Below are 25,620 nucleotides of genomic sequence, written 5' to 3'. Positions count from 1 at the left end.
CATTATGTTTTTTCTTTATGTAGGTGATTTTTACACAATCTACAGTCCATTGAGGAGATTCAAATACATTTTAGCGATAGTGTTGCTTCAAACTCTAATTGAATGCCCTGTAACAGTGTAGTGAACTGCAGAATTAATGACCTTTAAATTATTATCCTGCTCCAGGTTGATTTTTCCCACGAATTGTAAACACACTGTGCAATTTAAACAAACTCATTTCGTCCAGTGACTAGAAAACTCTCTGACGAGCAATTTATTTAGATCTGGCATTAACTTTTTTTCTGGAGCCAAGAGTAGTTTCAGAGTCTGTGAATGCTTTTATAACAGTTTTTTTCTTCCTCACCTCTGTCATGAGGGTTGACAAGCAGGGAACAATTCTCTCTCTCTCTCTCTCTCTCTCTCTCTTTCTCTCTCTCTCTCTCTCTCTCTCTCTCTCTCTCTCTCTCTCTCTCTCTCTCTTTCTCTCACTTTCTTTCTCTCTCTCTCTCTCTCTCTCTCTCTCTCTCTCTCTCTTTCTCTCTCTCTCTCTTTCTCTCTCTCTCTCACTCTCTCTTCTAGCTGCTTGTCAAAGCCGTACTTTGCACTTTCTCTCTCTGATGCCTATTTTCTGCCACAGTGATGATAACTCTACACACTCGCCTCTGTAGCATGGAGGACAAGATTGTGGGGTCGACTGAGCTACAAAAGAGTCCAGTCAGCAATGTTTGAGAGCCCACTTTCAAAACTGGTCAATTATGATTACAATTAGAAAGCTCTGGAAGCAGCATCATAAGTCAAAAAGGAAAATAACATCGATTTTGTTTACAAGAGGAGAAAAATCAATTTCACACAAGTGCAGTTAGAAACGCGTATAATACTACAACAATAAACACCGACCACTGCAGAATGGATAGGACAAAAAAATACCTAAATACATTTAAAAATACATACAAAAATATTGGAACACCTGATTTTTCCACCCAAATGTAATTTTCTCTAAACTGTTACCACAATGCTGGAAACACAATTGTATAAATTCGTTTGGATGCAGTAGCATAAAATCTTCTCTTCACTTAAACTAGGAGACCCAAACCTGTTTCAACTTGACAATGCCCCTGTGCACAAAGCCAGCTCCATGTAGATCTGCTTTACATGGGTTGGAGTGGAAGATCTCCTGTTATAGAGCTCCAACCCTACTGAACACCTTTGAGATTAACTGGAATGCTGACTGACCAACATGCCTCCTCACCTCACCAAATCAGTACTTGACATTAATGTGTTTGTGGCTGAATGAATCTAAGGACTTAGAACCTTATGGTCAGGCGTCCACAAACTTTTGTTCATATAGTGTCTGATCAAACACAAATACTGTATGCACATCTTTTATTTTTGAGATTCATTTTTAATGTTTTTTTTTTTTTCCTTTTATATGTATTTATTGGAGCTTTATTTATCTGTTGTTCACTCTCTCTACTTTTGAGATTTGGGGATCTTTTATTTATTTATTTATTTTATTTAATTTTTAATTTTCGATTGTATACCATTTAGATTATTTGTGTAGCTTTATTTGTTAAATATAATTAATTAATTAATTAATTTATTTATTTATTTCAATTGATTCATTGGTGCTTTATTTATTAATTTATTTTTCATAGGTTTATGGTAGCATTTGTTTACTCTTGAGTTCGAGTTACTGGGGCCTTCATATATATATATATATATATATATATATATATATATATATATATATATATATATATATATATATATATATATATATATATTTTTTTTTTTTTTTTTTTTTTTTTTTATATATTTCTGCACCATGTGATTGACTTTAATTGTAATACAGGGTGCACTGACATGCTTGTTGTACACACTGAGGTGTTGTTATTAAGCCAAAAACACAGAATTTCATGGCACCAAACCATAAAACAATAACCAAACAGCATGCTGATTATTGTCCAACCCTATGATATTTAAATGTGTACAAAACATGCTGCATAAAAACTTAAAATTGTTTATTTCTTTCTGTGAAATATTCATCCTTGTTTTGGCCATTTCTCAAAACTGGAGCAAGGTTTCCTCTGAAGTTCTCACTAATGTTCCTCTGAAAGTCGGGCTAACGTATCTCACAACACATACATTTTTTTCTTTTAAGTATTTGACCTCCGAATCGAACGCCCCCTTAAGCTACATGCGCAATTGACAGCTAAATGCTAAAATACTAAATAAGGCTACAGTGCATTAAATGCAGTCTGTAATTAACTATAATGGCCTGGCAGCCTCCTCGTCTCGCCTCGCCTGGACCATGGAGACGGACAAAAAGATAAAACACTGTAATTTTTGCATTAAATTACTGGTTTATTAATCTTCAGAAGCGTACTGATCCTTGGTACATCCACCAAACATGTCTGCTTACTTCTGCTTGGATTGGTACATTACATTTATATTCACAGGAATCATCCTTGCAACAAATTTTCTTTTAAGTGCAAAGTCAGAACATATTGGAACAAGATGGCAATCAAAAATGCATTAAGAAAAATTGTGAAATTTAAAGAAAAAGAGTTAATCAAGTGTATGATTGTAATGTTTAAAAAGATGTCAAATGAGCTGGAAACATTTTAAGTTAAACTGTAACGTTTTGAGATTTCAGATACACACCCATACAAGCGCTGCTCCTTTTCAAGACATTGTTCTGTTTTCATGATTGCTGACATGAACTGCTTCTTAAATCAAATGCAAATCCCTTCAACCTACACTCGAAAATATTTTCTAGTCTATATGAGGAGCCCAGGAGCCCATTTTATCCAGAGCGACTTTCATTTATCTCATTTGTACAAGCAGCTATGGTGTTAAGGGCTTTGCTCAGGGGCACAGGAGTTGCATCTTGGTGTGCTTTAGGATGTGAACTTAAGACCTTTGGATCTAAAATTCAATATCTTGAATCAACCACTAAGCTACCACCTTATAACATAATATGAAGTAGTCTTTACCCTGCCTTACTGGAAGCTGTTGTAGAGTATGAAAGAGTAGGCTAAGAAGTGATTGAGATGACTGGCAGATGAACAACCTGTAGAGAAAAATTCAGTCAGTATTGTTAGATGCTTATCCAGATGTTTGTAAGCGAGAATCTTTAAAAAGTACATGTTTATTGTCAATAATAGTCACAATTTCCGCCTGAAAAAGAATATAATTTTAAGTTTGAGGTTTGTGTGTTTGTGTTGATGTAGTCAGTGCCCCCACTGGAGTCTTCCCGACCTGCACCGACCATGCCTGATGCCCAAAGATTGCGTTGTGGGTGAGTGGGCGGAGTGGGCTCCCTGCTCAAAGATATGCACCAACCCAGAGAGCCCGACCGGCCTCCAGACCCGCAGCAGGGACATCCAGCAGCTCCCAGTGGGTGGAGGAGCCCAGTGTCCTCTGCTGGAGGAAAGCCAGCCATGCGAGCCAATGGGAGATGCCGTTTCTCTCTGTCCTATGTGAGCATCCACAATTTACACAAACTGATACCAGAATATACCAAAAGAATCCAGATGCTTAGATTCTATTATTCTATTTACTAAGGCTTCACAACACTTCTATAAACCCTTGATGACCTACATACACCTAAATACATGTTGGTAAAGGCTGTTCCACCAGGTATCACCTCTCACAAAGACTTCTTTGGTGGTCGGTTTTATGTATTTATGTAGTTTTTATTAAATTCAATTTTGACTTTAGGTCAGATAACATGATATAAGCTTACATAGCATGTCATGAAAAGCTGGTTATAGTTCTTCTGGTATTTCTAATAACTCAGTAGTTTGAAATAAATTTTGAGGTTCTTGTAGTCTGTTTCCATGGCGGTGCTTTTCAAAGTCTCAGCACAATGCTTTGATACGTACAACATGCTTTGTAAACTGGTCGATTCTTTTATACAAATCACTACATCTAATTAGATTCAATTCTGGCTATTTAATTACCCACTACAATCAATTTATATTGTCCTCTGTCCTTTATTTTAACTATTTAACCATGTACAGGACAGGAGAGGACATTTCTGCAGAACAGTGACTTGTGAGGATGAACACACATATATAACATGTTCGTAACCCATTTGTCACATGACCTCAATAGCCACACCTGGAGAACAACAGAGTGGGCGGAGTGTCGTGTGGATGTGCTGCTCAGCCAGCAGGACCGGCGCCGGTCCAATCAGACGGGATTGTGTGGAGGTGGAATGCAGACCAGGGTGGTGTACTGCGTCCGATCGAACCCTGATCCCTTCTCTGACCTGAGCACCAGCCAGGACAAGCCAGGTACAAATTCAGTACAGAAGAGTTCATCAGAAAGCAATTTCTGAATTAACACACAAAAAAAAAAGGAAACCATTTTTTCTAAATTTTTTTGATAGAAATTCACATTATACATTTTCATGCTGACTTCAAACCCTCATTTTTCTGTCTTTTTCATCCTTACAGCACCGTCTCGGTCTCTCCCTGCCCGACTCTTTCCTCAAATCTCTGTCTTTTGCACCTGCTTTCATAACGACTTCACCTCTACATCTTCACCTGTCTTTCACTTCCCTTCCTTTTTTTATCTGCTTCTCTCGTTTTTCCCTTCCTGTGCGGAGACACCTATCAGCACAGGCACATGCCCGAGTCGACACGGCTTTAAAGCGGAGGCGTGAATGAAAGTGCTGCAGTAGAGATTGAAAAAAGAAAAGAAAGCATCAGCTGCTCACACTGGGTTCAAAGCCCAGGCGGTGGATCGCGTCCTAATTGGCACGGTGCAGGGGTCCTATCTGATTATCGGGCTGATCTGGACAGGGCGGAGAGCAGGGGAGGTTGGGAACGCGAGAAGCCTATGTGTGCCGTTTAAACAGTGTTGTGTGTGTTGTGTGTGTTGTGTGTGTAGGTTGCATCAGAAAAAAACAGAAGCAGCACCTGTGTGGGGGAAATGGAGACCTAAACCTGGCATGTTCACAATGTCAGCGTTCCTTAAAAAAAAAAAACACGATTCTGCATTTTGATTTTGTTGCATGTCATAGAAGTGGAGCTTGAAATTTTGCAGATTATTGATTAGTCAATTGAAATTAATACTTTTTTTTTTTTTTTTTTTTTTTTTATCAAAGCATTTGCTTTTTATTTTTTATCAACCAGTAATTTACAGATGAAACCAAACAAAAAGGATTTTTTTTTACTCTTAAAAGTATTGGCACCCATGGACTTTAAACTAAGTTTATACCAGTCCTAAATACTTATACTCAAAGTATAACTGTGGAAAGTCTTCACCCGCTCGATTTAATAATTAAACAGACCTGGTTTATGTTCAAAAAGAGAAAGATGAGAGAAACCTTAAGTAGGTATGAAATGTAATAGAACAATGACCAAAGCTTTAAGAAAAGAATAAAAGATACCAGTACTTTTACAACTTGTACAACACTTAATATAGAAATAATGAAAATAAACGTTAATGGTTAGTTGATTGAAGGTTGTGGAAATCTGCCAATTAAACCATCTTTGGAGCTATTTTTTAGTTTTCATTATATTCCAGTTTGGGTTTGATTTATTTGGTTTAATGGAAACAACGATGCACGATGTTTTGGATTGGTTTTATTTCAGAAAAAAAAATTCAAATCTTTTAGTCATTACTTTATTCATACATTTCTTTATTCCATTTACATTTAATTCAGTTAACTTTTATCAATAGATTGCCTTTGACAATCGGCATTGTCTCGAAGCTGACTTACAGAAATAAAGAGCTTATAAATTTGTATAAACGAATGTAAAATGTCTATAAGTTTATTCCTGATGAGCGAGTCAGTGGCGACTGTGGCAAGAAAAAACTTGAAGAAACCAGACCAACACTGGCCATCCAAAGCAAACAAATTAGTGAAACACCTGTTTTTCATTCCAAAGAAAATCAGTTCATCCATCACTAATCATGCAGTGACTTCCTAAGTAACTTTTACTTTCATGGGACATGGATACAAAAAATTTGGATTTTTTTTCTGGGTTGATGTTTATAACCATGCTGCCATGTATGGTCCAGTGAAAAAGGCAATCAAAGACCTTGTTGATATAATGGGTTGCCAAATCCAGCAGAGTAGTTTTTCTTAGAGGTAGTAGTACCACGCTGTAATTCCTGAAAGCATGTAAGTTGAAATTCCAGGACTGCTCCAAGACCTACTTCTGGCTTTCCAGGCATCAACCTCATCCACAATTCTCAGATTTTTAACAGTACACTTGAACTGTACTCTGCTTCATTGCTTCGCTTGAATCAAAGTGAATGAATAATTATATTTAGTTTGCTTGTGATGTATTTTTGTGTATTTTAAGAAAGCCTAGAAGAATCTCAGAGCATTATATAGCCCAGTGTATCTCCCTGGCTTTCCTCCACCACTGAAATCACAGGTGAAATGGATGGAACTCTGTTTAATTTCTCTTTGCTCTCCTCCTACTTGCATCTTCTCTCTAGAATCTCATTTTCCCTCCATTTCTGACAAACACATCAGCCTCGCTTGCACAAATGCCTCTACATCACTATTTGTTTGCATGTCTCCTAAACATGTTGTGCATCAAGCAGCAGAAATATACTGTGGCACTCAAAGGTCTTGTTGATGTCTATCAGAAGTGAAAAATGACTGAGATCCAGCTTTTCATATTTCTCCATAAAAATGATATTCATCATAACATCATTAAACAACATTATTAAATAATAACAACCAACAGCCCTTACGAGGGAAATATCAAGGTCCGTGACGTCGGAGTGACGTGGGGCCGCCTTCCCGTGGGCTCACCACCTGCAGGAGGGACCGTAAGGGACGGTGCTTTGAGGATTGGGCAGTAGTCGAAGGCAGGGGCCTGCTTAGACTTCTGCCCCTGCGACCCGAATTACGGATAAGCGGGAGAAAATGAATGAATGAATGAACAACCAACAGGTCTTAAATTTGCTCATTTTTGTCATTTTCATAAAGCTGAATTTACAATGTAGAACTTTCCTGTCGCACAAATATACACCATCAATCATTACATTATGACATTATAACATTATAAGCTGTGAAGTGTTTAACACTGATTTTCTCTTATACATCAGGCAGCAAGCGAACATTTTGTCCTCATAGTTGATGTTAGAAGCAGGAAAAATGGGCGAGCGTAAGGATTTGAGAGAGTTTGACAAATTGTGACGTCTAGACGACTGGGTCAGAGCATCTCCAAAACTGCAGCTTTTGTGGGATGTTCCCGGTCTGCAGTGGTCATCTATCAAAGTGCTCCAAGAAAGCAACAGTGATGAACCGAGGCTCACGTGGGGAGCGAAGGCTGGTCCGTGTGGTCCAATCCAACAGACGAGCTCCTGTAGCTCAAACTGCCGAAGAAGTTCATGCTGTTAATGCTCGATGGGTACTGACTGTTTTAGCAGGGGGACCAACACAATATTAGACAGATTGTTATATAAAAATATATTAAGAGCTCTTAGGGAGAAATATTTCCAGATATTTAGCACCAACATGCATTATACAGTCACATGATCATTTCACTTCATTAGCTTTTAAATGAATCCAGCCCCATGCTGCTGTGATACATAGCACCCAAGCAGTAGGTCATAGAAATCTGTTATTTTAACCATCTTTGAAGCTCTATTTTTGTTCAAAATGATGTTTCAGTTTAATATTTTTATTGGCTTTGATTTAGAAATAAAAAGGAGCCATTTCAGCCAGTAAAATAGGCTATTTCTTTAAAGGTAGTGCATGAAATTTGTGATAAATTTTGAAAATGTTCCACGCAAAAACCATTAGTTACGAGTTGATATCTGGGGCTTTGTGTGACATATCAGACATTTTATTGGATTAAAACCACTGGTGGACATTTTGGTGCATTGTAACCACATGTGCCAATTTGTACTATAGAAATATTAATGTATTATTATAAAATATAAACATGCGACCTTCTGACCAATCGGAATCGAGAGTGTTAGGACTGTATACAAACTCTATGCAAAGAATTGTGTATAACAATTCTATTATAATGAGACAATCCAATTTGCACCCTGAGTCGGTTTCTGCATAAGGTTTATTGCATATTATTGAATAAACTGAATCAAATAAATGAATTGAATATAATTTTTTATTTGTTTATTAAAAACATTGATAAATAAAACCGTCCTCAGTGGTGGAGTCTTGGCTTTGGCCCTTTACTGTAGATGTAATGAGTTCTCTATGGACTGATGCTGCTTTGTGAGAAATAATCAGTCATGACAGTGATAGACAGGGTGTGTGTGTGTGTGTGTAGGTGTGTGTGTGTGTGTGTGTGTGTGTGTGTGTGTGTGTGTGTGTGTGTGTGTGTGTGTGTGTGTGTGTGTGTGTGTGTGTGTGGCGCTGTATGGACTAGATGTTCTGTAATTAATGCTTATAAATTTGGCGTATAAATTAAACCTTAACCGCTTATATGCTAGGCTATGGTCTGTGTCTAGACAAGATTCTTGTGTCTAGACAGTCGTTATGAATGAAAGCATCTTCTGGTGGAAATTCAGCAGAACACTTCTTCTGAAAACATTCAAATTATATTTATAAGTAACATAACACTTTATAATGCCTATAGTATCTCCTAGTTAGCTTTATAAATTGCTAAGTATCCTGACATTTTAAACTCATATCCTCATAATTTATGAAATATTATTGAATCGGATATAATGAAGTCACATGGTCGTGCTTAATAACATGTTACAGTATGTAACCTGTAATTTATAGTTCATGGTTTATTAAGGATTATAAAACCTGATATTATGATGTTATAATCCTCATTCTTAATAAAGCATCTTGATGTATACTATACTGTACGCTGATCATTATAAGGAGTTGTGCATGCTGTACGTGTGTTCGTATTGCATATTTTTTATTTATTTTAATGAATAAGTTGTAAGTGGTTATAACATGACTTTGCTAGCTTTACCTCTCTTGTTCTTACACAGGGTTCATAATCGCTAGTTTTTAAATCAACAGCTTCTACATGATTTGTCCCTTTGTGTGTTTGTGTGTGTGCATGTGTGCATGCATGCATGATATAGTAGGAGTGTGTATTTTTTCTGCACCAGAGTTTTGATTACACACAAACGTCTGCTCCGGGGCTCCAGGCCATCTGTCAATGTAAACAAGTACAACCTGGCGAAGCCTGGCGTTAATTTGGGCCTTGATCCGCCGATCTCGCGCTGCCACACGCTCGTTATCATTCTTAGCCCCATTAATTTCAGAGGCATACTGAGGGAAAGCAATTAGGCACACCCTTTTCCCCAGAGGTGTGAAGGATTGCTGTCGTTTTGTTATTTTCAAGCCTTTGGGTTTAAGCCTATGAGGAACAGGAGCAATCGAGATTGGACATCCTTGTGACGGGGGTTCTGCCTGACATCGCAAGTGGTTGTGGCATCTTGGAAAACTATTTTAGCTTGTAAACAAAAAGTGTCTTAGACAATGCATTTGTATTCGTGTGTAAAAATATTACCCTGAGAAGAAGTTTTGGGGTTTTAATTCCTCATAAAGATCTACAATTAATCGTTTTATCATCATTTTAGACTCTACAGACTCTAACATTGTCTATATTTGTCTGCTGTGGGTGTTTTAAATAAGTGCATTTACGTGTGTGTGCTTGCCTTACAGCACCTCAGCCAGTGGACAGCCAGCTGTGTGTGGGTCCTATGCCGAGTACCAGCCAGATGTGCCACATCTCCTGCCCTGTGGAGTGTGAGGTGTCTCCGTGGGGGGCCTGGGGGCCATGTACTTTTGAGAACTGCAATGACCAAACTGTGAAGAAAGGTAGTTCCTCTTATTCACACACGAACACACATACACACATTGTTAAATGTTTACACATGCGAGAAATATAGGAAACATGTTTTATTAGTTTAGGCTATAAAAATTACCATATTGGGTAATTTATCATTTAAATGGTAGTCAGGTAGTATAATACATAAATTCATGTTAAAATATATATATTTTTTAATATGTGTACTGCACAGCCAATGATTGCACAGTGTTATAGCCAGAGCTTGAGCTTAAGTGTGTGGAAACAAAAGGTAATTAAATAATGAATTAAAAATGAAAACTCAGTTGCACGCGTTTTATAATGAATGTCAAGGTAGACTTATGCTCATGTCCACTGTCTCCAGAGATAATATTCTCAACCCTAATGAACAACTTTGGGATGAATTGGAAAACTAAAATCTCCCCAGGCCTCCTCACCTCACCTACATTAGCACCTGACTCTACGAACACCCTTGTAGCTGAAACATCTTCCCAGAAGAGTAAAGCTTATTATATCAGTAAATGGAGATTAAATGTGGAATGCGATGTTCAGAAATGTAACAGGTCACGTGTCCACAAACTTTTGACAGTATTGTGTAGTTCATTTAACCTTGAAGTTAAATCTCATTTACACTCTGAAAGGAAACAACTTTTTATCCTTCGCCATTTCTTTTTATTTTCCAGTCTCCTTCCAGGCGATTTTTTTTTTTCATTATTCATTTATTGAACAATTACACTAAAACACCATGCGAGAATAAATCTGGCCGAACATTCGAGGGTGTGAATGTGAATAAAAATGAGACGTCGTTCAGGCCTCAGTCCGTGTCACAGAAAAAAATTCATGAACAAATCGTATTCAATTTCAAGAAAAGCTGCTATTTTGCAGCCTGCAGACATTTTTTTTTAATGGCGTGAAATCAAAGAAGATTAATTACGGCTCCTGTTCTGGAATAAAGTTGCTCCGATCATTTTGACCTCAGAGCCCCGGAAACACCTCGAAGGGACTCTAAATGAAATCATTTGTGATGTCAAGTCGGATTTAAAACAGAATAAGAAATATTTTATAGCTTATAGTCAGTGTTCTCTACTATAATCACATAAATAATAGATTTACAATCACACTCTTGATGTCACCCAAATGAGGATGAGGTTCCCCTTTTGAGTCTGGTTCCTCTCAAGGTTTTTTCCTCATAACATCTAAGGGAGTTTTTCCTTCACCACAGTTGCCATGGCTGCTCATCAGGGATAAATACACATCGTTCACCTTCACTCTTAAAATTCTGTAAAGCTGCTTTGAGACAATGTCTGTTGTAAAAAGTGCTATAGAAATGAAATTGACTTGACACGACTTTTTTTCATTTATTTCTTTAATATTATTTAATTATAATTTATTATTCATCATGAATTATTTAATGCTTAGGAACATCTGATTAGATTTTTTTTCTTAATAATTGAACTGTATTTCTTCATATGGAGACACTTTTCTTTTATAATTTTTTTGTTTTCTGCATTTAAGTAATTATTTATTACAGAACAATATGTTTTACTTTTATTATTTTATTGTTAAATTTAATGTTGTGTTAATGTTATTTCCTGTTAACTCTTATAATACAGTGGACATACTGCAAATAACATTATTTTCCCACAGGATGTTTTCCTGAATATGTCAGAAATAAATAACTTTTAGCTTTACTTCTGATTCTTACTAGGCACTGACACTGGAGACTCCTTCCATAAATGTTAATGTTAACCAACATTTTTTTTTTTTGGTTGTTTGTTTTTTAATTTTCTCAATTTCAAGTTATTATTTACTTGTAGAAACGATGGCCAAGCTCCTGTTCCTGGAATTGACACCTTCTGACCAATCAGAATTAAGAATTATATAGTTCTGTGTAGAAAAATTAAATAAAAATAATACTAAACACTTGTATTCAGAAGTGAAATATGGGCTTACGTGTGGGGGTATAAACTTTTGCACTCAGCTGTCAGCGTAAGATTTGGAGTACAAATATTCTGTAAAAATATTACAGAAAATGCTTTGTGACTTTTATAGATTTGAGTTTGCATTTTGTTCATTCTGATCATATTCCTCGTGTATCTGTTTCTCCTCTCAGCTCATCAGACAGCTTTATGCTCGAGTTCTCTCGGATAATTAACTGTAAAAAACGTCTGTTTCAGGTTTCAAATTCCGACGGCGGAAGATCGCAAACTTCCCGACGGGAGGTGAGGGCAGCTGTGCACACCTGGTGGAGGCCACGCCCTGTGACGAGCCCAGCTGTTTCAGATGGCAGGTGCTCGGGCTGGATTTGTGTTCTCCTGCCGAGGACACGGACTGTGGGCCGGGAAGTCAGCTTCCTCAAATCCTCTGCGTCAACACTGATGGTGAGCAGCGACACACTTCAGCTTCACATTAAACACATCCAGTATTATAGATATGAAGACATTATAATATACAGTATACATTATATGGACAAAGGTTTGTAAACACCTAAGCATAAGATTGCTATGTGCTTCTTTTTGAACATCCCATTACACATTTATTGCCCTCTTGTAATAAGATGTTCCACTAGTTTTTGTGGAGATTTGTAGACATTCATTCAGCCAAGGGTATTGGTAAAGTCAGGCACTGATGTAGGTGAGGTGATGCAGAGCTCTATAGCAGGAGATCTTCCACTCCAACCCACGTAAAGCTTCATATCTTCATGAAGCTAGCTTTAAACAGGTTTGGATCTCCTAGTTCCAAAGACATCTACAATTGTGTGCCTCCAAATTTGTGAGAACATTCGGTGGCAAATCCACATATGGCTGGAAAGATCTGGTGTCCCAATACGTTTGTCTATATAGTGCATACTGCATGTACGAAAATTGAAGCAACAAAAAAATTCTACTCATAATAATGCTACATACATGAAAGGGAAAGTTTATGAAAGGGAAAGTTTATAGGACTGTGGTGAGACCTGCGATGTTGTATGGATTAGAGACAGTGGCATTGAGTAAAAGACAGGAGGCGGAACTGGAGGTAGCAGAGCTGAAGATGTTAAGGTTTTTGTTGGGAGTGACGACGATGGACAAGATTAGAAATGAGTTTATTAGAGGGACAGCACATGTAGGATGTTTTGGAGACAAGGTGAGGGAGGTGAGATTGAGATGGTTTGGACATGTGCAGAGGAGGGACATGGGGTATATCGGTAGAAGAATGCTGAGGATGGAGACACCAGGAAGGAGGAAAAGAGGAAGAACAAGGAGGAGGTTTATGGATGTGGTTAGGGAAGACATGCAGGTAGTTGGTGTGAAAGAGGCAGATGTAGAGGACAGAGTGGTATGGAGACGGATGATCTGCTGTGGCGCCCCCTAATGGGAGAACCTGAAAGAAGAAGAAGAAGAAGAAGAAGATTAATGCTACATACTGTATGCTCCGTATTCAATTTCTATTAACCAATCAGAACACAGAACTTAGCAGCTCTATGCTACTGACATTAACATTTAAATAGCAGCTCATTAGCCAGTGTTTATTCTCTCATATTCTTGCAAAGCAAAAACATCTGCAGACTTTCCAGATGTGGCCTACCACATAGCGCGTCAAATCTGTCGTCAAAGCCGCAAGAGCGCTCGTAACTCACTACGAGCGTCTAATAAATGAATCATTTTAATCTCTGCGCTTTTTATTTTTTGAGATTCTGAAAAAAACTGTAGTGAGAATGAGAATCCGCTGCACGTGAAATGAAACGTTCCGTTGAGAGCCAGAGCTTTACTCCACCATCTGTGACCAGCAGGAGTTTTAAGAATAGGCTTTTATTTTCTCTGCTAAAATGTTCCACTGTTATGTTGGAAGGTTTTGTTGTTCAGACGGGTTTTTAGGCACTTGTGTGTCTGGGAAAATCTTTCAAATGCTTTCAGAGTTCTTTCGTTTGGTGGCACTAGAAAAAAAATATATCGAGGTATTTTGGTGGGCTTGCTTTATATTCACTATTTTGTTGCTCTTTGGTGTAATGAGTTTTTTCTTTTAATACCCACTTTCTTTTAAAAAAACTTTTTTATGTTTAAACTTTTCAGAGCACAATCTGTAAATTATTTTTAGGGGGCCAAGCACCAATAGTGCATAGGCATCTTATTGTTATTTTACACTACATGGACGAAGGTGGGCAATGTTTTTTGAAGATCCCATTCCACATTCAGTCTCCATTTGCTGTTATAGTAACCTCCACTCTTCTGGGAAGATGTTCAAATAGATTTTGGAGTGTGCTTGTGGAGATTTGTGCTCATTCCTCCACATGGATGTTAGTAAACATTGTACGGAGCTCTAGCAGGAGATCTTCCACTCCAATACATGGGAAGCAGATCTTCATGAAGCTGGCTTTGTGCACAGGGGCATTGTTATGTTAGAACAGGTTTGGAACACCTAGTTCTAATGATGAAAAAATGTCATGCTCCTGCATCCAAAGAGACGTCTTATACAGTTGTGTGTGTCCAACTTTGTGTTTGGGGAAGAACCTCATATGGCTGGAAAGGTCAGGTGTCCTAATACATTTGTTCATATAGTGTATATGAATATAATGTAAATGCTATTTTTATATTGCATTGACGATGTAAACACTTGATGAGAGAGAAGAGAAACGGTACTTCGACTCCTCTGCATGTCTGCACATAAGGTGGCATTTGCAAATTTAACCCTTGAACCTTGAACCTAAATGGTAAATAATACTGACTTTAACTTTCCTGTGATTATTAAAGTAACAGTTGTGTCTGCTCATCAAGTCCCTTATACAATTATTGAAGTATAATTTCTAATTCTTATTTATTTTAAAGTTTATAATTTTTATTATTATTAAATTATTAAATATTAAAATAATATTAAGTGTAAATTTGATAAACAGTTTTCATTTTATAATACTAATACATTTCTGTAAATTGTAATGATTGTTAATTGCTTTAATTAATCAAAAACTCTAGTGTTTAATTTCATAACGAGGGAAAGTCAACAGCTTCTCAGCTTCTTGTTCTTCCCTGGTGGAGCTGGTTGTGATTTGGCTTTAATGGAAATGTAAGAAGGTTCACTCACACAAACACACACTTGCTGAAGTCAAACACATCTCGAGGGAGTCGGCCAAAAACCTTGTACACACTAAAAACCTTGAAAAGTCTGACACTAAAAGGTATTTTAAACTACACACACACACACACACACACACACACACACACACACACACACACACACACACACACACAAATGCACACATTTATACCACGATTTCATCATAAAATAGGTCATGCTTTTCAGTGATGAGTAAAGTAGAAGGGCGGCTTTATTACAACCTCCAGGCGTTTGACATTTACTCGTGTTTGCTCTCTGACAGGGCTTCGAGTTTTCCTCCGTAATTCCGCCGAGCCGATTTCTCTCACAGTTTTACTCTCACGCTTCTCTAACTGTAGCTACAGCGGATCGACTTCTAGCCCATGCGTTGAAGAAAATCAATTTGTTCATTTGTTTGTTTGTTTTTTCTTTTACCTTTGCTGTATCGATAGAAATGATGTTTATGAAGCGCGATTACAAGCGAACGCTCGGAATTGTGCGATCGATGTGATATCAGCAGCATTGTTGTCCTGAAGAAAACACGTCTTGATGATTTTTATATAGAGTTTTTTTTATATGTTATACGGACTGGTGTGTGCTTTTTTTAAACATCTCATTCCACATTTATCCCCATTTTGTTGTTATAATAACTATAATTTGGAGTGCAATTGTTAGAATTGAAAGTTAACCAAACACTGACACTGGAGACTCCTTCTGTAAATTTGACATTAAATATCAAAACATTTTGAAAACTAAATGGATAATTTCCCATCAGCCACTGGACCTTCATGTTGCCAGTCACATGCTACACCTACACTTATTTCCTACCTGATTAGTGTCACTATTGTTTTAAAGTGTTCCTTTACAAAGTTTTCTTGTCTAATGAATGTAAATTAGTGTTTTGATTATTTGATTTGTATATATACATTTGCACCAAGAATTAAATGATCTGCATTTACATCCACCTTCATCTTGCCATATGACAGCATGAGAACCAACGCATTAATATTCACATAAACCCTATGAAAAACATCTTCTGACCAATCAGAATCCAGAATTCAGGAACAAAACCACACTTCCTTTATTATCCCACCACGATTGATGGAACTGCCAAAAGATAAAATAAATAGGTACAGGTTCAGGATATAGCGAGGAGGAAACTCGGCATCTGTAATACTAGATAAAGACAAATCATTGAGGAAATTAAATAATAAACCATACAGAAGAACAATCAGCATATCGCTGCCATAGGCTACAATTAGGATCAAGTTCAGGAGTGGATTCTATCTTTTTTTGTCTATTTTCTCCCGGGAAGCTTTTTATTTTCAGAAATTCAGATTATTATTTTTTTTTTGGGATAATGATGCTAAAATACCAAAAGTCAATTATTTTTATTATTATTATTACTATTATTATTATTATTATTATTATTATTATTATTATTATTATTATTATTATTATTATTTATATTATTATTATTTCAGCAGCTTAAATCCTAAAAACATGGAACTGAATAATAAATATGTAATTTCATTGTAATGTGAATGACTGCAGCTTTGTTTGTTCCCATTTTTATGCTTTTTTGTTATTCAAAACTGGGTCAATGTTAAAAAAGAAAAATATAAATGTGTAATGGTGTCTTTTAAAACCATCAAAATCAGGTCTGAAGCTTCATCCTGTACATGCCATGAATAATAGAGGTGTTTTCAGAAGCTCATGGGAGCTTTGAATCTATGCCTTCATCTATTTCGGGCCCTGATTAACACTTCAGTCTTTCGCGTTCTGCATGTTTGTTTTTAGTCTCGTTTTTATAACGTGTTATTGTTGTATTACCTACAGTGTGTACTGGAAATGTATGAATACTTAGTTTTGTATTCTGTGCATAATGCAGTTTTCCAGTAACATTTTCCGGAGCGTGCTTGACCTTCATTTCTGTAGAATTTTCTCAAAATAAAATGTTTTTACATTTATGGCATTTACGGCTTTATCCTGATCCACTTACATCGCATTTATACAACTGTGCAGCAGAGGGTTTAAAGGCCATGCTCAAGGGCCAGCAGGAGCGGCTTGGTGGTCCTGACATTTGAAGTTACAACATTTTAATCAGAAGTTTATTTCATAACAAATTCAATTACATTTTATTTATTTATGACTGTGGTGAGGAACTCCCTAAGACAAAGAAACTTTGAAGAGAACCAGTCTCCAAAGTCAACCCGTCCTCATCCTCAACACCAGAAATCAATTCGTTATGACATGCTCAGTGGTTAAGGCATTGGACTCTGGATTGGAAGGTCATAAGTTTAAATCCCAGCACCACCAAGCTGCCACTGCTGGGCCCTTGAACAAGACCTTCAACTGCTCAGGTGTAAGTCACTCTGGATAATGGCGAAAATTACGTACCAAATTCTGTAAATGTAGATATACTGTACATCATTGTTGAGACTGTTGTCAAAGGGACAAAATCGGCAGCAGGCAAACTCGGAATCAATAAACAGGCAAGAAGTCAGGTGCTCAAAAAAAACAAGAATTTTGAGAAAAAGCTAAAATCAGGAACACTGTACTGAAACAGGCTGAGATTAAAGTGACAAACTCAGGCTTCGTAATGACAGAGACAAAAGGCAACTGAGCATACACTTCATGGTGCATGAAAGTCCTTTTAAAATGTGGCGGTGAGTGTTGTGTGTAATTGGGAACAGGTGTAACTCATTTAATGGAAGGGATTGGGTTTGTATGTCCTAAGAGTTGCCATGTCTGAAAACCACAGCATGTGTTGGTAAACAGAATTTACTGATCCAGCATTAATACATTGTTATTTCTATTGTGGTTCACGAGAAAGAAAAACCATTTTGTGTAATGTAATTTTGTGACATTTTTAGGTTAGTTTGCTTTAAGCATTCTTGTATCTTGGTATTATGGCAAGTTACATTTGTATTTTTGTCTGATAAACTTGACATTAATTTATAGATAGATAGATAGATAGATAGATAGATAGATAGATAGATAGATAGATAGATGGATAGATGGATAGATAGATAGATAGATAGATAGATAGATAGATAGATAGATAGATAGATAGATAGATAGATAGATAGATAGATAGATAGATACGGTTAGCTACTTTTTAAGGTAGCAAGCTTTTGTTATATTTCATGTTCATGTTCATTACCATGTTCATAAGTCATTTTTAACTTCGCTTTCAACACATCAGTGTATTTTTAATTATTCTTATTAAATATGAATAAATTATTTATTATTTTATTAATTATTCATAATAATATATTACATGAATATATGCGTGTTGATCGTATTTGCTAAATTAAAGCTCTTATTTGCTTTTAATGTAATTTTATTTTGCATTCAGTCCTGGAAATTACCCCAAAATATTTTATTATACAAAAAAATATTATTAGTGAAATTTAGGTAAATGTGCTTAATTATTGTAACTAATTGTTAAAAACACAATAATCAGTAACATTTAAATGTCTTCCACAATCGGAATATTTCTTTTCTATGCACCCTGAATATGTTTTTTGTACCAAGTGAGATTTGTAGTGAGAAACGATTATTGATTTTATACATTGAGACAATGTCTGTTGTGAAAAGCGCTATACAAATAAACTTGACTTGACTTGACATTGTAATTACAATATAAAATTCCTGTGTTTTCAGGTAACGCAGTGAAAGAGGAGCAGTGTGACGAAACGTTGCTTCCTGGACCCATCTCCTGTGTTGTCCCGTGTCCTAATGACTGCGTCCTCAGCCCCTGGACGTCCTGGTCAACCTGCTCACAGACATGTTCGAGTAAAACAGCCGAGGGCAAGCAGACAAGAACGAGAGCCATTCTGGCTTATGGTGCTCGAGAAGGTATCACGAAGCACCTTCTGATACATTGGTGTACTAGTGCAATGGAAGATTCCAAGTAAATCAGTGTAGAATGTGCTATCTAGAGGATCCCAAAATCCTGTCAGGTTACCTCATGTTAGCCACCTAACTAGCTGTTAATTATAAGGTTAAAAATATTTATGAAAATCATCTAAGATTACCTCATGTTGGCCATCTAGCTATCTGTTAACTGTAAGGTGAAATAAACATATGAAAAACATAAACCAGAAATCCTGTCAGATTAGCTTGTGTTAGTCATGAAGAAATATGAATTTGTTTTATAAATGATTTGTCTGTGTAAATATGTTATTAAGATAAGAAACACAGAATTCCTGTCTGAGTAACATATGTTAGCTGATTAGCAGTATGAATTTGGTTTAAGTAAATTTGTCAGGGTTTATGTTTAGCCATTTTATTACCTTTCCGATAAGCAAATCAAAACAAAATTTGCTAGCTGCGTTCGTGCTTACAGTGACACACTATCACACCAGCAGCTTGTTCTCATTTACTAATCATCTTCTCGTATATTAGCCAGCTAGTTAGCCAGAAGCCGGTTAGTTTTGGAAATCCCTTCAGAATAGTCCATGCTGTCAAAGAAATGGTCATAAACATTTATATTTTGACAGTAAGCTTGTCAGTGATTATGTTTAGCTATGCTATTAGGTCATATAGCATTAGCATAAATTTAGGACCCCTTTGTTAATCTTGTATTTGTTGCTCATATTAGCTATCATGGTAGCATCAATAGATCAATAGAAGATTATGAATATTAATGAATATGATTAGAAAATTCTCTCAGGCTAGCTTATATTAGCCACTTAACAGTAGCTTTGATTATACAGACATATGAAGATTAACTATAAATGTGATCGCTTGCTAATCTTCAATTTTGCTTATATTAGCTGTATCATTACTGAAGGTTCTAAACATTCAAAATTCTCATCAGATTATTCTTGTGTTAGCTGCTTACACTGCAACAAAACTTATTGTTTCATTATATGGCCAAAGGTATTGGGACACCCGACATATCCAGCCATATGTGGACCTTGCCCGAACTGTTATCACAAAGTTGGATGTCTTTGGATGCCTTCTTACCTCACCTACATCAGCACTTTACCATGCGATCTAAAAGAAATCTAGTGGAACATTTCTTCAGTAGATGAAGAATGTTATAACAGGAAATGGTGACTGAATGTGGAATGGGATGTTCAAAAAGAAGCATGTATGAATTTTGGCCATAGAGTGAATGGTTAGCTACTTTACAACTATTTTAGCTGCTTTTACAAGCATTGTGAAGGTTATAAATGTTTAGAAATATAAAAAAATCGTCCCAGAAATCCTGTCAGGTTAGTTTATGATAACTAGCTGGCTAGTGTTCACATTTATTGGACTCATAATGAAAAATATAAACGAACATAACAAAAAACAAATAATACAATACATTATTCATTATAAATCAGATTAGTTTTGATATAAGGATGTAATGTTTTTCTTCCAAGGGCTGTAAAGAATTCCGAGAAAGCTTCCGGAAACTTCTGTGGTATTTTGTGGGCTTTGATTGTTGTTCTAGATGACACATTCAGAAAAAGTGGTTATGGAGTCCTTTAGAAATCCCCAGGAAGTCATTACACAAGCAAAAAAGCACAATATTGGCATGCAGCATCCTCGACGGCATAGACGATGAACGCGCCTTGTGCCGGGTCATTTCCTCCGACGGGTTTGTTTGGAGAAATCATTTTCACAAAAGTGCCCTTGGATTATTTGCCGTTCAGAGGACAAGCTTTACTTTCATCTTTATCGTATGTGCTGTCTGCTCGGCGCTCTCTGCAGACATCTCGGCCGCTTCCTAATGGAGGACACGCACACTAAACACACCAAATCATGCAGAAAGGCCCTTTATGCATTATGAATGTCTTTGAATATAGTTTTGAGTGAGACGCCGGAAAGACTGAAATTTATACAGCAAACAGAGATAAAAAAAAAAAAAAAGATGATGTGATGCATTGACTCTGGACCTTTCGAAACTTGAACTGCTTCCTTGAAGATCAGGTGTTTGTTCAGAGGTTGAGTTTTTTTTTATGTCGAATGGCCTTGTTGTGTAGCAAGCCTGTATAAAAAAGCCAAAAATACAAGCGCTTGTTCTCTGTTTTCACGCTGAATAATGGTGTCAGTTCTCGCAGCCTTGAAGATACAAAGGTGCGAATTCCAACATAGCAAACAGAACTGGGATCAGCAGAAGGTGTCAACGAACCCATAACAATTTCGCATTTAATGTCTTTTGGCGAAGATCTTCACCTGCTTATAGCGATGCTTAGAGTCGGGTCTTGGAGTTGGCTTTTTTTTTTTTTTTACCTCAACTTGCGAACTGTCTTTTATTTCTGAGGATATTTCTTTTTCCAAAATAAGAAAAAATAGATCTTGGGCTGGTTTTGGAGTAGGGGGTTGTAGTGGTGGTTTCTAGACTAGTTTTGTAACACACCAACAGATGGCAGCGCAAGTCTGCACGCACAGTCACAGGGATCACTAACCTCAGTGTGCCGAAAGACACCGTCCTGTGTAGGTCGGGAGCTGTGCAACTGGTGCTGTACTTACAACGTGTGTTACCACGTTACCTCCTCCCGAAGATGAAGATCTAGCTTAAAGGTTGCCACTGTAGAGATCCATCGCGAATTGCAAAGTGCAATTGACATGCTTCAAAAAGAAGACTTCCAGAATACATTCCAGAAGTGGTATGAAAACTGCTGCAATGTGACTATTTTGAAGGTGATAGTGTGGAAACGTAGTGTTAGAGAAGTGAAGTAAAAAAATTCAGGCAGGGTGGAGTGGGTGGAGAAGAGTGATAGCAGGAGTGATTTGTGATAAAAGAGAATCTGCAAGAGTGAAAGGGAAAGTTTATAGGACTGTGGTGAGACCTGAAATGTTGTTTGGTTTAGAGACAGTGGCATTAAGTAAAAGACAGGAGGTGGAGCTGGAGGTAGCAGCACTTTTCACACTTTTTTGTTATGTATATAATTCCATATATAATTCCACATGTGTTAATTCATAGTTTTGATGCCTTCAGTGTGAATCTACAATTTTCATAGTCATGAAAATAAAGAAAACTCTTTAAATGAGAAGGTGTGTCCAAACTTTTGGTCTGTACTGTAGATGTCAATTTGTAAACAAAGCTGGTCTCGAAACTTCTTGATGCCACCTCGTATAAGGCTTGAGGTAGGTATCCACATATGTAATATGGTCGGAAGGCTTTTTATCTAATTATTTAGATCTGGCGAGCAATAAGTTGTTTGTTTTTTGCTTATATATTCTACACGGAGCCCTAATTTCACTGAAAGAGTGATTAGGATTCTCTGAATTCTATGTAAATTAGGTACGACACTGTAACGCAATGAATTTAAATAATTGTCCATTTCGATTCCATGGACCAGTTCTGTGGAGCATGTTTTACTATGAAGCATGTTTTCCTATAAAATATCATCTTACACCAATTGTCAGCAGCAGAAAAGCAGAAAAAAAAGCCAGTCTTTCACACATAGTGATCTTTTTACAATTCCTCAGCCTTGCTTTGAAAGACAGCACTAGAGCATCAGGTCTCTAGAGACTAAAGTCCTTCAGAGTCGTGTTTTTCTGCGCAGTGGGTGTGCTTTCTCCTTGTTACAGAGCTGCTTTTCTCATCCAGATGGACAGGTCTCGATTCTCGGCACCCCTTCGAGCTGCTCCGTCATCCACAGAGCTGAGAATGTCAGCAATTATGTCAGACACACTCTCATTTCACTGCTGAGGAGCGAGACAGAGGATTGGAGAGTTGTTAAACATTTCCTCTCCTTCCATATAGACAGCAGAAGAAAGCGCGAGTGGCGATGTTAAAAAAATCTGAAAATATTATTTATTAAGGAAGGAAATATTGTGTAAGTTTCGACTGTCAGTATTTAATCTTAAATCAAGAAAAGCAAACAAATGTGGATATACACTATATGGACCAAAACTGTGGGCACTTGAGCATGAGATTGATGTGTGCTATCTCATTCCACATTTATTGTCCATTTACTTTAATAATAACTTCTTCTTCTGGGAAGAGGTTCCACTAGATTTTGAGAATTGTGGAAAATCATTTTGACACAAGGATGTTAGTAAAGTACTGATGTAATGAAGTGAGGAGGTCTGGGGTGCAATCAGCGTTCACATTCATCACAGAGGTGTTCAGTAGGATTGAAGCACTACGGCACGAGATCTTCCACTCTAACCCATGTAAAGCAAACCTTCAAACCTTCGTGAAGGGTTGAATGTTTTATTCTTCTGCATCCGAAGACGTCCTGTACAATTGTGCGCCTCCGGTAACAGTTTGTGGAAGAACCACATGTGCCTGGAACAGACAGGTGTCACAATAATTTTGTCCATGTAGTCCATTTAAAGTCTATAAGTTCAGGCTGTAAATTTTGTAAATAAATAAATAAATAAATGAATACGCCCTTAAAAATATTTTTACGTTTTCAATAATTAATTACTGCTCATAAAAATGCTTTTAAAAAGCTTGTCAATTCTATAAACATTTATTTTTATGATTTCAGTAATCCTCTCCAGTTACCTCATGTTAGCTAGCTGGAGTATTCATGAATATTTCTGACAATTATTTGTCCAGGTTTGCCTCATATTAGCGAAAAAGCAGGCAGTTAGCAAGGAAAGTTATTTGTATTTATAAAAAATTATTGAAATGCTTTAAAAAAATAACCCAGAAAGATTAGCTCACAATATTAGCATATAGTTAAAATACACTGTAGTAAAGCTTTTGAGAGGTTATGAGTACGCCTCAAAAATCCCGTACCGAAATTCTGTGACATATTAGCGTCCCATTAGCGGTCAAAATGCTAAAAAAAATTAATCAGTCTGTCTGTGAATCAGGAGTTCTGTCTTGTCTGTTTGTCTGTCTGTCTCTCAGTCTGGAGTTCTCTGTCTATTTGTCTTTCTGTGAATAAGGAGTTCTGTCTGTTTCCTTGTCTGTGTGAGTAAAAAGAAATCTATCTTTCGCTGTCTGTTTGTAAGGAATTTTCGGTCTGTCTGTCTGTCTGTCTGTCTGTCTGTCTGTCTGTCTGTAAGGAGTTCTGTCTGCCTTGCTCTCTTCTGTGAAGAGGTCTGTCTGTCTGTCTGTCTGTCTGTCTGTCTGTCTGTCTGTCTGTAAGGAGTTCCCTGTCTGTATTTCTGCAAAAGGTTTTCAATCTTGAGTGCTTTCTGTCTGTCTGTCTGTCTGTCTGTCTGTCTGTCTGTCTGTCTGTCTGTCTGTCTGTCTGTCTGTCTGTCTGTCTGTCGGTCTGTCTGTCTGTCTCAGACTCATTGTATTTTGAAAATTAAACTGTAAAAAAAAAAAAGGAAGTTGTTAGCAGTGTCCTCATCTGCGATTACCAAATCAGAGTCTCTCAGAGTGCCCTGCACATTATACGGTATAGAACGCTTTCATTTCTAAATAGTGCACTGATATAGAGAGAAAAGAGCAAGGAGTTTTTTCCTCCTTGGAAATGTCATACATTTTGTTGTGCTGTCTATCGTACAGCGGGTAGAAGTCATTATTTTAGAGAGCAGTGTAGTGCACTTATTTGTAGTTTATGGTGCAATTTGGGATTCAGCCATGTTGTCTGTGCACTTCCAGGAGGCTCCAGCTGTCCGAACGCCAGCGCGCTACAGGAAATGAGGAGCTGTAATGAGCATCCCTGCGTAATTTACCATTGGCAAACGGGAGCGTGGGGGCCCTGTGCTGAGGACACCTCGGTCACCGTGCTCAACTCAACCCGGGCTGCACTCTTCGGACAGGGCAAGACATCATGTGCCATGGGCATGCAGACCCGCAAAGTCATCTGTGTCAAGGTCAACGTAGGGCAAGTCCCACCCAAAAAGTAAGAAGTCATATTTGGTATATGGTTTATATACATTTAGCGAACAGAATCGATTTATCAAAAAAATGCTAGTTGTAACCTTTTTCTCCTTCAAGTTTAAACTCGTCCACTGTCTGCTATAGACTTGTCCTCCTTAGGATATGAGCTGCTCTGTGTTTTTAGTTCACGCGGTTGTAAAGAGTTGAATGAATCACAGTACAGTAGCCTACTTGTAAATTTTAATTCACTCTGCTGCTCAATACTCAAACTGCTGCTCACTGATGGTTTTTGTTTTTTGCACCATCCTGTGCCTGTGAGTCTGCTGTGTGTAAAAGGATTCCAGTAAATTAGCACTTTTTGAATGCTTATCCTGGCTCTTTGTGCACCATCAAAAAATGGAGCTCTTGACCCAGGTGTCTGTGTGTGTGCAAAATTATTTTCAGAATTTTGCTGCTGTAACACAACGAGCTAATTGGATAATTTTAGACAATTATTTCACTGTTTTGTAAACCAAAGACAAAAAAAAAAACCTGTGGACTAGTTTGGGGCTAACAGAGAACTGCTTTGAGAAAAATTTAATCTAGCATGCATGATTGGCATACATTCTAAAGGCATAATGTCCTTCATTGCTTAGTAGTACTTCATTACTACATTAGGAGGACAGAGAGCACATTACGGTACTCAACCCGGTTCTGGAGTGATTCTGGAGTTAAGAGTCTCTGAGTGGGCTAATGAGGGCTCTGCATTTGTTTGCTCGTATCACATTAGCGTTTGTGTGTGTGTGTGTGTGTGTGTGCGTGCGTGCGTGCGTGCGTGCGTGTGTGTGTGTGTGATGGCTGTAGATTGCTTCAGGGAAAATGCAGTATGAACTCGAAGTCTGTCTCTCCACTCCAGGCAAAACCAGGCCAGGGGAGAAAGCGCGATAAACACGCAGGAGCAAACATGCTAATTAGCTCTGTCATTTCCAAACTGCTTAATTTCCCCGCAACGCTAATGGTAGTAATTAAGTGCGCTGGATTCTTGCAATTTAATTACTACAAGACGAGAGA

At 37.3% G+C, this 25,620-nt stretch overlaps 1 protein-coding gene across 2 annotated transcripts in view; it reads left to right on the top strand.

Annotated features, from left to right (window-relative positions):
- Positions 1–25,620, top strand: part of thsd7ab (thrombospondin, type I, domain containing 7Ab) — a 101,009-nt gene that overhangs the window by 46,507 nt on the left and 28,882 nt on the right. For both annotated transcript variants that reach the window (XM_083530407.1, XM_083530406.1), the window contains exons 3-8: positions 3,213–3,461; positions 4,099–4,280; positions 9,614–9,769; positions 11,936–12,139; positions 18,498–18,692; positions 24,349–24,592. In XM_083530407.1, coding sequence (XP_083386533.1) covers positions 3,213–3,461; positions 4,099–4,280; positions 9,614–9,769; positions 11,936–12,139; positions 18,498–18,692; positions 24,349–24,592 — 1,230 coding nt within the window. The remainder of the gene's footprint in view (positions 1–3,212; positions 3,462–4,098; positions 4,281–9,613; positions 9,770–11,935; positions 12,140–18,497; positions 18,693–24,348; positions 24,593–25,620) is intronic.

This window comes from Silurus aristotelis (assembly GCF_946808225.1).
Source record: "Silurus aristotelis genome assembly, chromosome: 25".
In the NCBI taxonomy this organism is placed as follows: Eukaryota; Metazoa; Chordata; class Actinopteri; order Siluriformes; family Siluridae; genus Silurus; species Silurus aristotelis.
The sequence above is the reverse complement of the archived record's forward strand: the minus strand, read 5'-3'. Positions and strand labels throughout refer to the sequence as shown.